General features: G+C 46.4%; 1 protein-coding gene across 1 annotated transcript in view; it reads right to left on the bottom strand.

Annotated features, from left to right (window-relative positions):
• Positions 1–5,803: 5,803 nt before the first annotated feature.
• Positions 5,804–13,353, bottom strand: part of LOC137524151 (zinc finger protein 84-like) — a 62,325-nt gene continuing 54,775 nt past the window's right edge. Inside the window, exon 6 of the mRNA XM_068243723.1 lies at positions 5,804–7,688. Coding sequence (XP_068099824.1) covers positions 6,796–7,688 — 893 coding nt within the window. The 3' untranslated portion in view covers positions 5,804–6,795. The remainder of the gene's footprint in view (positions 7,689–13,353) is intronic.

The raw sequence follows: 13,353 nt of genomic DNA, 5'->3' as shown, positions 1-13,353 counted from the left end.
TGCTGAGGTGTGCAGCTCGTGCTCTAGTGCCAGAGATTGCCAGCAGCAGTTCTGTGGGTGCTTCTGTAGTGACATCACGTATCCACCATCAGTTCTCTGCTGCCCCCAGTCTCTCTGAACTTGCGCAGTATTTCTGTCACTTGGCACTGCTTACAGCCCTATGAATCCCCAATTATACTGCAACCAGGGACACTTACTTTAAGAAATTGATGGAACTACTCCCAGAATTTCTCACATTAGAAGATGAGAGAAAAGCATATATCTTACTGAGAGAAGAGGAATCCACAGTGACAATTGCTGCACACTATGCCACAGACTGAGAGGAGCATAACAGAACTGGCAGCACAGTGGCGCAGTGGTTAGCGCTCTCACCTTGCAGCTGCAAGGAGTTTGTATGTTCTCCAGTGTCTGCATGGGTTTCCTCCCACATCTCAAAAACATACAGATAAGTTAATTGGCTTCCCGTAAATTGGCCCTAGACTGCAATAATTACACTATGCTGAAAGCTACTTGTGCACTTTATCTCCCTGTTTCAGTTAATAATATACTGTATATTCAATATTTGTATATGAGTGAAATTATTTGCACACTTCCCTGTCTGCAGCAAATTAGTTTTAAAGCACACCGAGCACCTAAAATTAATGAGGTTTGTAATACAGGTACAGGTACAGTCCTCGGTTAATGAACGAGATAGGGACTGTCATCTCGTTCTTAACCTGAATCTGTCCTTAAGTCGAGACAGCGCCAGATTGCGGCATTTTAAATGTTTTTAAGTACTTTTACATTGCGGCAGACACAAGCACAACCCTCGATCCCGGGTAAATTAAAATGTGGCACTGTGAGGAAGAGATGGTGAAAACTATATGGGAGAGCAGTGGAATGGCCATGGTGGCACAGTGGTTAGCACTCTCGCCTAACAGCGCTGGATTTCCGGTTTGATTTCCAGCCAGGGTACTATCTGCACACAGTTTGTATGTCCTCCCTGTGTTTTTGTGGGTTTCCTCTGGGCACTCTATTTTTCTCCCACATCCCAAAAACATACAGATAATTTAAAGAAAACCTGTAACTTAAGGTGCATACACACATCAGACCATAGTCTTTGGAAAATGAAAGATCACAGACCAATTTTACCCCCTTCCATGTAGTATGAGAGCCATACCTTCACAGTCTATTCTATGGAGCTGCACTCCCCATCAGACAGAAATCTTTGCAAGATGCTGAACACAAAGATGCTGCACACATTCGAAAGATCAGTATCTGCAAAAGATCTGTTCCTGCAAAAGATCCGTTCCTGCAAAATGCATTCATAGTCTATGATATCTGCAGATCCTCATACACACCTTGTTTAACAGACATTCATCTGCAGATCAGACATTCATCTTCAGATCTGAAAATCCATCCTGGTGGATCTGATCTGCAGATGAAGTCTGTTAAACAAGGTGTGTATGATGATCTGCAGATCTCATAGACTATGAATGCATTTTGCAGGAACGGATCTTTTGCGGGAACAGATCCTTTGCAGATACTGATCTGTTGCATGTGTACAGCATCTGTGGGTGCAGCATCTTGCAAAGATTTCTGTCTGATGGGGAGTTCAGCTCCATAGAAAAGACTGTGTAGGTATGGCTCTCATACTACATGAAGGGGGTAAAATTGGTCTGTGATCTTTCATTTTCCAAAGACTATGGTCTGATGTGTGTATGCACCCTTAAAGTTCTTCTGGGGGGGTACTCACCACGGGTGGGAGAAGCCTCCGGATCCTATTGAGGCTTCCCCATCCTCCTGTATCCCATGGCGGTCTCGCTGTGCCCCTCCAAACAGCAGGGATGTAAATAACAATAATATTTTTATAGCGCTTTTCTCCCTGGGGACTCAAAGCGCTGTGACCCTGCATTATACAGTCTCAGAGGCTCGGGAAAAGAGGTGAGTTTTTAGCCTTTTTTAAAGCTATCCAGAGAGGGAGCCTCTCGTACTGATTGTGAAAGTGAGTTCCATAGAGTGGGGGCTGCGTAGGAAAAGGCCCAAGCACCAAATGTTAATTGTATCCTGGGAATAATCAGCTTCATCTTTTTGGCAGAGCGGAGGGTGCGTGGAGGGGCATAAAGTTCTAATAGATCCGCTATGTATTTGGGTCTCATGTGGTTTAGAGCCTTGAATGTCAGCAGGCAGATCTTAAAATTGATTCTCCATTTTACTGGCAACCAGTGAAGAGTTTGCAGTACTGGGGTGATGTGTGAGCTGCGGGGGGCATTGGCTAGGAGTCTGGCTGCAGCATTCTGTACTAGCTGTAAGGGGCGCAGAACCTTATCTGTAGATCCGATGAACAGGGCGTTGCAGTAGTCTAGGCGGGAGGATACAAATGCATGAACCAGGGCGGGTAGGTCTTCAGCTGGGATAAAGTGTTTGATTTTCGTTATATTTCTTAGATGGAAGAAGGAAGACTTGACGACAGCTGATACCTGCTGTCTGAGTTTTAGATTTCCATCCAGGATCACCCCAAGGTTTTGCACAGAGTCTTTATACTCTACAGTATCTCCCCCAATTGCTAGTTTGAGGTGGTGAGCGTTTTGAACTTTATCCATCATGTGTGGACCACCTACCACCAACACTTCTGTTTTGTCAGCCTCAGCCAGCTGGCATTCATCCAATTTTGTAAATCCACTAGACACGCATTTATGGATGCTGATGGGTCTTGGGTGCCAGGCTTGAAGGACAGATACAGTTGTGTGTCATCTGCATAACAATGGTATCCTAGGCCATAGTTCTGGATTATTTTGCCCAGTGGGAGCATGTAGACTGCAAAGAGTAATGGTGATAGTACAGAACCCTGTGGAACTCCATAGGGAAGTGGCACTGGATTAGAGTAGTGTGTACCCAGACATACTTGCTGTGTCCTGCCAGATAGGTAGGTCTGAAACCAGCTAAGAACAGTACCCCTTAGACCACAGTAATTCTTCAGTCGCTGGATTAGTATTTCATGATCCACAGTATCAAATGCTGCAGACAAGTCAAGAAGAATCAGAAGTGAGCAATCACCCTTGTCCCTTGCAGTAAGTAGATCATTCATTACTCGGACTAATGCTGTTTCAGTGCTGTGCCTTTTCCTGAATCCTGACTGAAAAGTATCAAAGATGTTGTTATCTGTAAGCCTGGCTTCCAGCTGGTTGGCGACTGCTTTCTCGATATTTACCATCCCGGCTCCAGCACAGGTGCAGTATCGGCTCTACGCTCGTAGCTAGGCGGAAATAGCAGATCGCTGTTGGTCCGCTCTACTGCGCAGGCACTAGTCTCCTGCGCCTGCGTAGTAGAGCGGACCCGGCAGAGATCGGCTATTTCCGTCTATTTCCATGCTGAGAGCCGCAACAGCGCCTCCCGCTGGAGCCAGGGAAGGTAAGTATAGCAAGCCTTATCAGGCTTGTCGAGCGAGGATTGCAGGATGCTTGGGGGAACCAGCGCTGGATTGCCTGCAGCTACAGGGATAGGGGAAGCCTCATTGGGACCCTGAGGCTTCCGCCTCCCGAGGTAAGTACCCCCCTGGGGACTACTTTTTTTTTGTACAGACTCACTTTAATTGTCCCTAGACAACAATGAACATATGACTATGGTAGGGATCAGATTAGTACCGCAAAGTAACACGGTATTCCCTGAAGGCCTGCTTTTGGCAGTGCCGTGCCGCACCGCAACGCTGATGCCAAAATACAGTGTGAAACCGGCCTGAGAATAATATAATACTGTATATATACAATAGGTTGAAGGAGCACCCACTGGACTAGTTGGCGTGCCCTGACTCCTACTCCTGTGTCCGCAGGAGCACACTCAGTATCTTCAATGAAGAGTCGGCACCACCCAAGTAATTTATAGCTCTTTTAATGTGTGGGCTGCAATGACAGACTGCTGTTTCGGGCACTAGGCCCTTTTTCAAATTGAAATAGCCGTGCTAAGGGAACATCATACAAGTGCACCTTTAAATACATGTCCCACAGGGCGTCAACCAATCAGACATGCTGTGGGCGGGGCTAAGTGGCGAACCTGATGGGGAACTACTAGGCTAACAACCAGCTTGTGCATAATAATGCTAATTAGCAACGCCAACACCCACCTGTCACATCATAAGCTGAACCGCTGTCCCTCCTCCTCTCTCATTACCGCCATGTGAATGAGACTATACTTCTGCATAGTGCATCATCATTATGCGCCAGCATCACACGGATGCAACCTTAAAGTGAACCTCCAGACTAAAAATTGACTCAGCAGCACTGGAAAGGCCTGGTGTTTCTTTAACAGTTTCACAGCATCAGAACTTTTTTTCTCTTATACAAGCCTCATTTTTAGCTGCACAGAAAAAAACTGCCCGGGCATTTGAAGCCTAGCACATGCAGCTGGGAGGGGTGATCAGGACACAGGACAGTTGGAACTGTGTCTCCTGCTCCCTGTCACCTTCTTTCAACCAAAAAGATGGCTGCCCCCATGACAAAGATGGCAGCCCCCATGAATCACAAACATTTGCCTGTTCTTTAAAAACGGGGTGGGTAAGAGATTATATTACCTATCTATTCTAATTAACATAACTAATGTAACTTAATGCCAGTATGTTTGTTTAGGCTGAAGTTCCCCTTTAAAGTTGCATCCCATGCGTGTTACCGCGATGTCATTGTTTCAAGCTAGTATTCATTTATTTCTTAGCTAATATTGCTCTTTTATCTCTTTTTGCTTTTAGATCACATTGGGGCTCAGCTGCGGAAGTCTGATGGAGGTAGTATGCTTTATTCTATTTTTTGTGCATATGTACTGACTGTATTGCGCCTTACGATTGTTTTTGCAGCCTCCATTGTTATGGACTGGCTTTGGCTGTCCTGTGTTTGATTATGGGAAGTGCTGCAGAAGAGTTTATTTGAAGGTGCTATTCTTCAATTTTTTGTATTCAGTACTTTTTGTTATGCTACTATGGCAACTGCTGACCCGTCTAGGGCTTTCCCATTGGTCGGGACCGCCGCTCTGATGACGTCATCACGCTTCTGGGACGTATGTTATGTGCTGGGCGCTCTATAATCTCGCTGTAACACGCATGGGACGCGACGTTCTGATCGCATCCGCGTGGTGGTAATGAGAGCGCAGGAGGGACAGCGGTTCAGCCTAAGATGTGACAGGTGGGTGTTGGCATTGCTAATTAGCATTATTATGCACAATCTGGTTGTTAGCCTAGTAGTTCCCCATCAGGTCTGCCGCTTAGCCCCGCCCACAGCGTGTCTTTTTGGTTGACGCCCTGTGGGACATGCATTTAAAGGTGCACTTGTATGATGTTCACTTACCACGGCTATTGCAATTTGAAAAAGGACCTAGTCGGGCAAACAACAGTCTGTCATTGCAGCCCACACATTAAAAGAGCTATAAATTACTTGGGTGGTGCCGACTCTTCCTTGAAAATAATAGAATAATGTGCATCAAGTTTGTTATCAAAAGTTGTATAGGTGACATAACTTAATCAAAATGAGGTGTGGAATACATTTTGATGTGTTTTTCAGCTTGGGCCCATGTCACAACTCAATCCAACATTCAAAAAAAGGTGAATGTCATAAATTGTTGTTACCTTGGGGACTCTGCTTTTGAAATATGTATGCCATGAGGGTGTATTACTGTTGTTTTTGAAGATAAGGGTTTGTAATTATACATAAAGTACAATGAGGAAAAAAAACACAAATCACTGTACTAGAAACATAACCTACATCTTGTGATAACCAGGACAAATGGGCAAACAACATGTGTGGGTTTTATCTAGAATAGCCTTGTTTAATGAAGACATTGTCATTCTTCCATTTCACCCTTTTAAAATGCATAGAAAATGGTAATTGTTAGAAAAAACACACAAAAAAAACCAAACAAACACAAAAATCCTAATTTGGCCCCAAAAACCAAACCAAACAAAAACAACATATAGATAATTTAGGTGTGATAAGTAGTTTGGCGAATGAATGAAAGCAGCGCTGAAATGTGAAAGATACAGTAAGGCAGGGGACACACTAGTCTTTCAGTTTTCCACACGCGATCTTAGCCCATTACTATGCAGCTGCCATGGAGACACCAGGGAACAGATCAGTACCTCCCCTATAATATCACCATACCATTAGTCCTGCCTTCAGTGCTATAGAAAGAAGCAGACTAGGCAGACATAATCTACCACGGCATTAGCAGCTCCTATCATACTGGAGAAAGATTCTACTTCACATTACAAGTCTGCTCCTAAATCCCTGGGGGGCACTTGTCCTGGAAGATTACTGGAGACAATGTTACCAGGTAACTAATAACTCTAGTCTTCCCCAGTAATCTTCCAGCATATGTCCTCTGAGATGATCAGCAAGAAATGAGAGATTAGGATGAGTCCCCAGCTTGGAGAAAGTCCTGAATGTAGAGCAGGTGACATCTGTAGTGTAGTTCCAGCACTGTGAGGCCACGTCATTGCTGCTGCTCTAATAATATGTGCTTCCAGGAGACTTGTGCTTGTATCCCCGTAGCTTCATAAGCTGTCTGACTGTAACTTTCCCCCACATTCCTGACGTGAATAAGGGCGCTCTCCTGTATGACTTCTCTGATGCGTAATAAGATTAGGTTCCTGACTGCAACATATCCCACACTCTGAACATGAATAGGGACTCTCTCCTATTTGAATTCTGCAATGAGTATGAAGACCAGCTTTCAAACGAAAACATTTCTCACACTCTCCTGTGTGTCTCCTGTGATGTCTAAGAAAATGTGCTTTTACATGTTCATTTCACACATTCAGAACATGTAAAAGCACGTTCACCAATGACTTTTCTGATGTGTAATAAGATTACCTTTCTGGCTGAAACATTTCCCACACTCTGGACATGCATAAGGACGTTTTCCTGAATGATTTCTCTGATGTCTAAGAAAAACAAATTTCCGACTGAAAGATTTCCCACATTCAGAACATTTAAAAGGACGCTCTCCTGTGTGACTTCTCTGATGTGTAATAAGACTTTCTTTCTGCTTGAAACATTTCCCACACTCTGGACATGCATAAAGATGCTTTCCTGAATGATTTCTCTGATGTCTAAGAAAAACAAATTTCCGACTGAAAGATTTCCCACATTCAGAACATTTAAAAGGACGCTCTCCTGTGTGACGTCTCTGATGTGTAATAAGACTTTCTTTCTGCTTGAAACATTTCCCACACTCTGGACACGAATACGGATGCTCTCCTGTGTGAATTCTCTCATGTTTAATAAGATTTGATTTCCAACAGGAAGATTTCCCACATTTGGAACATGAATAAGAACTCTTTCCTGTGCGACTTCTTAGATTTCTAACAAGATCAGTTTTCTGACTGAAACATTTCCCACACTCTGGACATGTATGACTGCTCTGATGTCTAAGAAGGTGAGATTTCTGACTGCAACATTTCTCACACTCGGGACATGAGTAGGGACGCTCTCCTATGTGAATTCTGCAATGTGTACGAAGACCAGCTTCCAAACGAAAACATTTCCCACACTTAGAACATAAAAAAGGATGGGTATTTGAGGTAACAGGATGGGATCTATCAGAAGGTTCCTCAGGATTGGAGAGATCTGGTGATTTGTCCTCATGGTGACGTCTGCTGGGTATATTTTCAGCAGTGGAGTTTCCTGCTGGTAAATGTAGTGCGGCACCATTATCTTCTGCACCATAATCTGTTGGAGAAATAATAACAGTCAGAGAACAGTCATTGTCCTGTCAGCAATCATGTGTGTTGCCGTAGCAGTGACAGATAATGACAAGAGAATATACAGGGTGGTGCAGGAAAGACCCCCGTGCTCCTCTTACTCTATCCCCGCTGTGTGGGGTCTCCGGCATTATGAAGCCTGTGTCACCTCCATTTGCTGCGGTATGAGAGCGTTACCTATACGGCAGCACATGCAGGTGACACAGGCTTCAGGTAAGCCGGAGAGGACACACGGCAGTGATAGAGTAAGAGGCACATGAGGACCGGCTGGCTGGGGGCTGCCTGTATACTCACACTCCTGCCAGGCAGCCGGGCCGGTCTCTCATGCGCCCCCTGTATATACTCACACCCCTGCCAGGCAGCCAGGCCAGTCTCTCATGCACCCCCCGTATATACTCACACTCCTGCCAGGCAGCCAGGCCGGTCTCTCATGCACCCCCCTGTATATACTCACACTCCTGCCAGGCAGCCGGGCCGGTCTCTCATGCTCCCTCCTGTACATACTCATGCTCCTGCCAGGCTGCCGGGCCGGTCTCTCATGCACCCCCTGTATATACTCACACTCCTGCCAGGCAGCTGGGCCGGTCTCTCATGCACCCCCCTGTATATACTCACACTCCGGCCAGGCAGCTGGGCCGGTCTCTCATGCACCCCCCTGTATATACTCACACTCCTGCCAGGCAGCCAGTCTCTCAAGCACCCCCCTGTATATACTCACACTCCTGCCAGGCAGCCAGGCCGGTCTCTCATGTGCCCCCCTGTATATACTCACACTCCTGCCAGGCAACTGGGCCGGTCTCTCATGCACCCCCTCTGTATATACTCACACTCCTGCCAGACAGCCGGGCCGGTCTCTCATGCACCCCCTGTATATACTCACACTCCTGCAAGGTCGGTCTATCATGCGCCCCCCTGTATATACTCACTCCTGCCAGGTAGCCGGGCCTGTCTCCCATGCATCCCCCTGTATATACTCACACTCCTGCCAGGCCGGTCTCTCATGTGCCCCCCTGTATATACTCACACCCCTGCCAGGCAGCCGGGCCGGTCTCTCATGTGCCCCCTGTATATACTCACGCTCCTGCCAGGCAGCCGGGCCGGTCTCTCATGTGCCCCCTGTATATACTTACGCTCCTGCCAGGCAGCCGGGCCGGTCTCTCATGTGCCCCCTGTATATACTCACACTCCTACCAGGCAGCCGGGACAGTCTCTCATGCACCCCCCTGTATATACTCACGCTCCTGCCAGGCAGCCGGGCCGGTCTCTCATGTGCCCCCTGTATATACTCACACTCCTACCAGGCAGCCGGGACAGTCTCTCATGCACCCCCCTGTATATACTCACACTCCTACCAGGCAGCTGGGCCTGTCTCTCATGCACCCCCCTGTATATACTCACACTCCTGCCAGGCAGCAGGGCCAGTCTCTCATGCACCCCCCTGTATATACTCACGCTCCTGCCAGGCAGCCGGGCCGGTCTCTCATGTGCCCCCTGTATATACTCACACTCCTACCAGGCAGCCGGGACGGTCTCTCATGCACCCCCCTGTATATACTCACACTCCTGCCAGGCAGCCGGGCCGGTCTCTCATGTGCCCCCTGTATATACTCACGCTCCTGCCAGGCAGCCGGGCTGGTCTCTCATGCGTCCCCCTGTATATACTCACGCTCCTGCCAGGCAGCCGGGCCAGTCTCTCATGCCCCCTGTATATACTCACGCTCCTGCCAGGCAGCTGGGACGGTCTCTCATGTGCCCCTCTGTATATACTCACACTGACACTCCTGCCAGACAGCCAGGCCGGGATCTCATGCACCCCCCTGTATATTCACACTCCTGCCAGGCAGCCGGGCCGGTCTCTCATGCACCCCCCTGTATATACTCACACTCCTGCCAGGCAGCCGGGCTGGTCTCTCATGTGCCCCCTGTATACACTCACACTCCTGCCAGGCAGCCGGGCCAGTCTCTCATGCACCCCCCTGTATATACTCACGCTCCTGCCAGGCAGCCGGGCTGGTCTCTCATGTGTCCCCCTGTATATACACACCACTAGAGCTAATGTGCAATCATTCATTATCATCCACATGTATCAAAATAGAGCAAGAAAGGATACAATAGCATCCATAGCTCAAATAAATACAACATTTAATAAAGACTAGGTCAGAATCAAACACAATAGATAAAAAGATAAAAACCACAGTGACCCCACCCATAACATCAAATGTCCAACATTACATGTGCTGTAAGGTGGGAGTAGAGGCCTCCCGCCTTACAGCACATGTAATGTACAGACTGGGTGCCCCAATACACAGCAAGGTGCCACATAGCACCACAGATATACCACCCAGCACATCATATCAGTATAGATACATAAATGTAAGTGCTGAAGGGTTACAGCACCGTGTGCCAAAAAGCTAATGGTAGCCACACACCTTCAAATGTTTCCTTTAGATCTTTTAAATTCAATCAGTTTTGATTGTTTTAATGTTTTGTTTAAAAACCAACACACCGCACACCATTCAGATATTTTTACAGTTGGATCAGAATTTTGCCACCGCAGCCGAAAGATCAGAAGGTGACAAACATTTATTGAGGACAACTGAAGTGAGACGTATGTGGAGGCTGCCATATTTATTTCCTTTTGAGCAATATTAGTTGCCTGGCTATCCTGCTGATCCTCTGCCTCTAATACTTTTGCTATAGCCCCTGAACAAGCATGGAGCAGATCAGGAGTTTCTGACATTATTGTCACATCTGACAAGATTAGCTGCATGCTTGTTCCTGGTGTGATTCAGACACTACAGCAGCCAAATAGATCAGCAGGGCTGCCAGGCAACTGATATTGTTTAAAAGGAAATAAGTATGGCAGCCTCTGTATCCCTCTCACTTCAGTTGTCCTTTAAAGAGACTCTGTAACAAAATTTTCATCCTTATTTCTTCTATCCTATAAGTTCCTATACCTGTTCTAATGTGCTCTGTCTAACTGCAGCCTTTCCTTTTTGCACAGTGGCTGTATTATCTCTGTTATATGATCTTCTCTCCTCTGTCGGCTCTGTCGGGCTGAGACTGGAATGTGTGGAATGTGCTATGCTGCTTGTGATTGGCTAGAAGCTATACACACCCTCTCCAGGCCCCCTGCACACTCTGTATGACGCACACACTCAGCTCTTCTCAGCGTATCAATTGCTATGTCTTTTGTTTGTAAACACTGGATAAAAATGGCAATTACAAGCCAGGATTGCAGCAGGGAGAGGCAGAAACAGCACAGAGGGGCCCAGGAGAACATAATGAAGAGAATGGTATGCTTTTTATTGTAAGAATTTTAGAGTACAGATTCTCTTTAAGGAATGTAACCTTTTAACAGCTATTTTTTACTAAAGCTACACGCCAGTGCCAGCGATGTTGGCATTGGGTTTATTACAGGTCTTGCCCAAATCTACATGTACCAAAGTAGAGATGTTATTAAGGAGCAAATCAATTTGAGAATGATGCTCACCATTACAGAATTCTACAAATAATTATGAAATATTTATTGTAAGTTGGACTTATCACATCTTGCAGTGAAAGCATTTGATCGGTCCATATTCAAGCTGTATGGATGTGCAGTAACATTTGCATATTGATGTCTCAGCTTGGAATTATTTTTTAAGTGAAGTACAAAGTTGGAATTGAGCCAAAACTTTGTACTAAACACTTTTTAGTGGCACAGGAATATTAGGAAACACAAATGCCTTTAGACCAGGGCTTTTCAACCCTGTCCTCAAGTACCACCAACAGTACAAGTTTTGCAGGAAACCACAAACATGCACAGGTGAGGTAATTAGTGTCTCTGCAGAGCTGATTAATTACCTCTGTGGATTTCCACAAAACATGCACTGTTGGTGGTACTTGAGGACAGGGTTGAAAAGCCCTGCTTTAGACATCCCTGCAGGCAGAAGTAGGTTTGTGTTAACCTACCGGGTGTTTCTTTTCCCAGCAATTATTGTGCCAAAAGCAATACAATTTTCTAAAGTGTTCCTTTATATTGTTAGCATTTTTGCGCGCCGCTTGGAAGTTGCGGTCTTGCAAGCTGTCCACCGGCATGCATACAATATAAAAATAGCATTTATTTATTCTTTTACTTTATTATTTGCTGCTATGGGAAGTAGTGCTGCCCATAGTTTTTTTTTTTTTTTTACATTTTGAATGATTTTTATTAGCTTGAATACAAATGTTTGTATTGGTTTTGCCACCTTATGTGATGGAATTGCTGCCTTATGTGATGACACGGTGTGCACTGACACCAGGGGGTGCACGCAGCGTCGTCAGAGGGACACGCCGGGGGTTGTGATCACCGGGGGACAGGAAACGGATGAAGAAGGTAGAAGAGGAAATCACCAGTAAGAAGATGGGAATCCACACGCAGGGAAGCCACAAGGTGACGATGAGGGATCCCGCATGCCCGGGATGCCGCGGGTGAGTAAGTGCATAGCTGGACGAGCCTGACTTGTCCTTACCGATTCCAGCTATATTTTTTTTTTTAGGACGAGTCAGGCTCATCCATACCACTAGGGAGGTTACAACATTTTTTAGACATGTGTGGCATATGGATGCGATAGCACAGAACACCTATAGACGTTGACGGCAGTCTAAGTGTTCATTGATTTTTATGATCCAAAACTGTACATTGGATTTTTCTGTGTGACAGCTCAGATGTTTCGGAAGTATTGTGTGGCCACATTGCAATACACCATCAGTGACTCAGTGCGGCCGATCCAGGCTGAACAGCGCACACTATGCCACAATGGCTGCAATTCACCAAGCATTACCCCATTCAGCAATGCAGAAAACAGCTTGTATTACTGAGCTTCCTGGGTGTCACCCTGGACTTGGCCCTTTCCTTCATCCCCCACATCCAAAGCAATACTAGGGCCTGCAATTTCCATTTACCCAACATCTCCAGGTTCTGACCCTGGACACTGTCAAACTCCTCGTCCATTCCCTCATCATCTCCCGCCTGGACTACTGCAACACCCTCCTGTCAAGCCTGCCTATGAACCACACTGTCCACCACCACCCCTCCCCCCCCCCCCATACCATCAGAAATGCAGTAGCCAAATTAATCCAATTCTCCCAACAATCTTCATGACTCCACTATGCAAATCCCTCAATGGACTATGCCCAACCGACATCTCTGACCTGGTCAGCAGATACACACCTGGCCCCCCACTCTGATCTTCCAATGACCACCTCCTAACCACCCCATGTGTCTCATACTTCCATGAGCAACTACAGGACTTCACTAGAGCTGCCCCCTTCCTGTGTACCTCTCCCCCACTGCCCATCAGGCTTGACCCCTCCTTCAACATCTTAAAACAAGCCCTCAAAAATTCACCTCTTCAAGAAGGCCTGACCCACCTCACCGATGCCTTCTCTCTGCCAAGAACCTCTCAATACAGTCCACCTCCAATCGTGTCAATACCCCTTTCCATTTGATTATAAGCCTTTGACAGAGCCCTCCCTCCTTGTGTATCCTACCTGATAATGCATCCTGCCCACAGAATAACGTGAAAGTGAATAACAGGGACTACTACTCCAGTGCAAGATCTGCCATTGTATATCTTACTGCTTATTACCTGCATTGTGTTGCCTGTCAC

This window comes from Hyperolius riggenbachi, chromosome 7 (assembly GCF_040937935.1).
Source record: "Hyperolius riggenbachi isolate aHypRig1 chromosome 7, aHypRig1.pri, whole genome shotgun sequence".
NCBI classification, from domain to species: Eukaryota; Metazoa; Chordata; class Amphibia; order Anura; family Hyperoliidae; genus Hyperolius; species Hyperolius riggenbachi.
The sequence above is the reverse complement of the archived record's forward strand: the minus strand, read 5'-3'. Positions and strand labels throughout refer to the sequence as shown.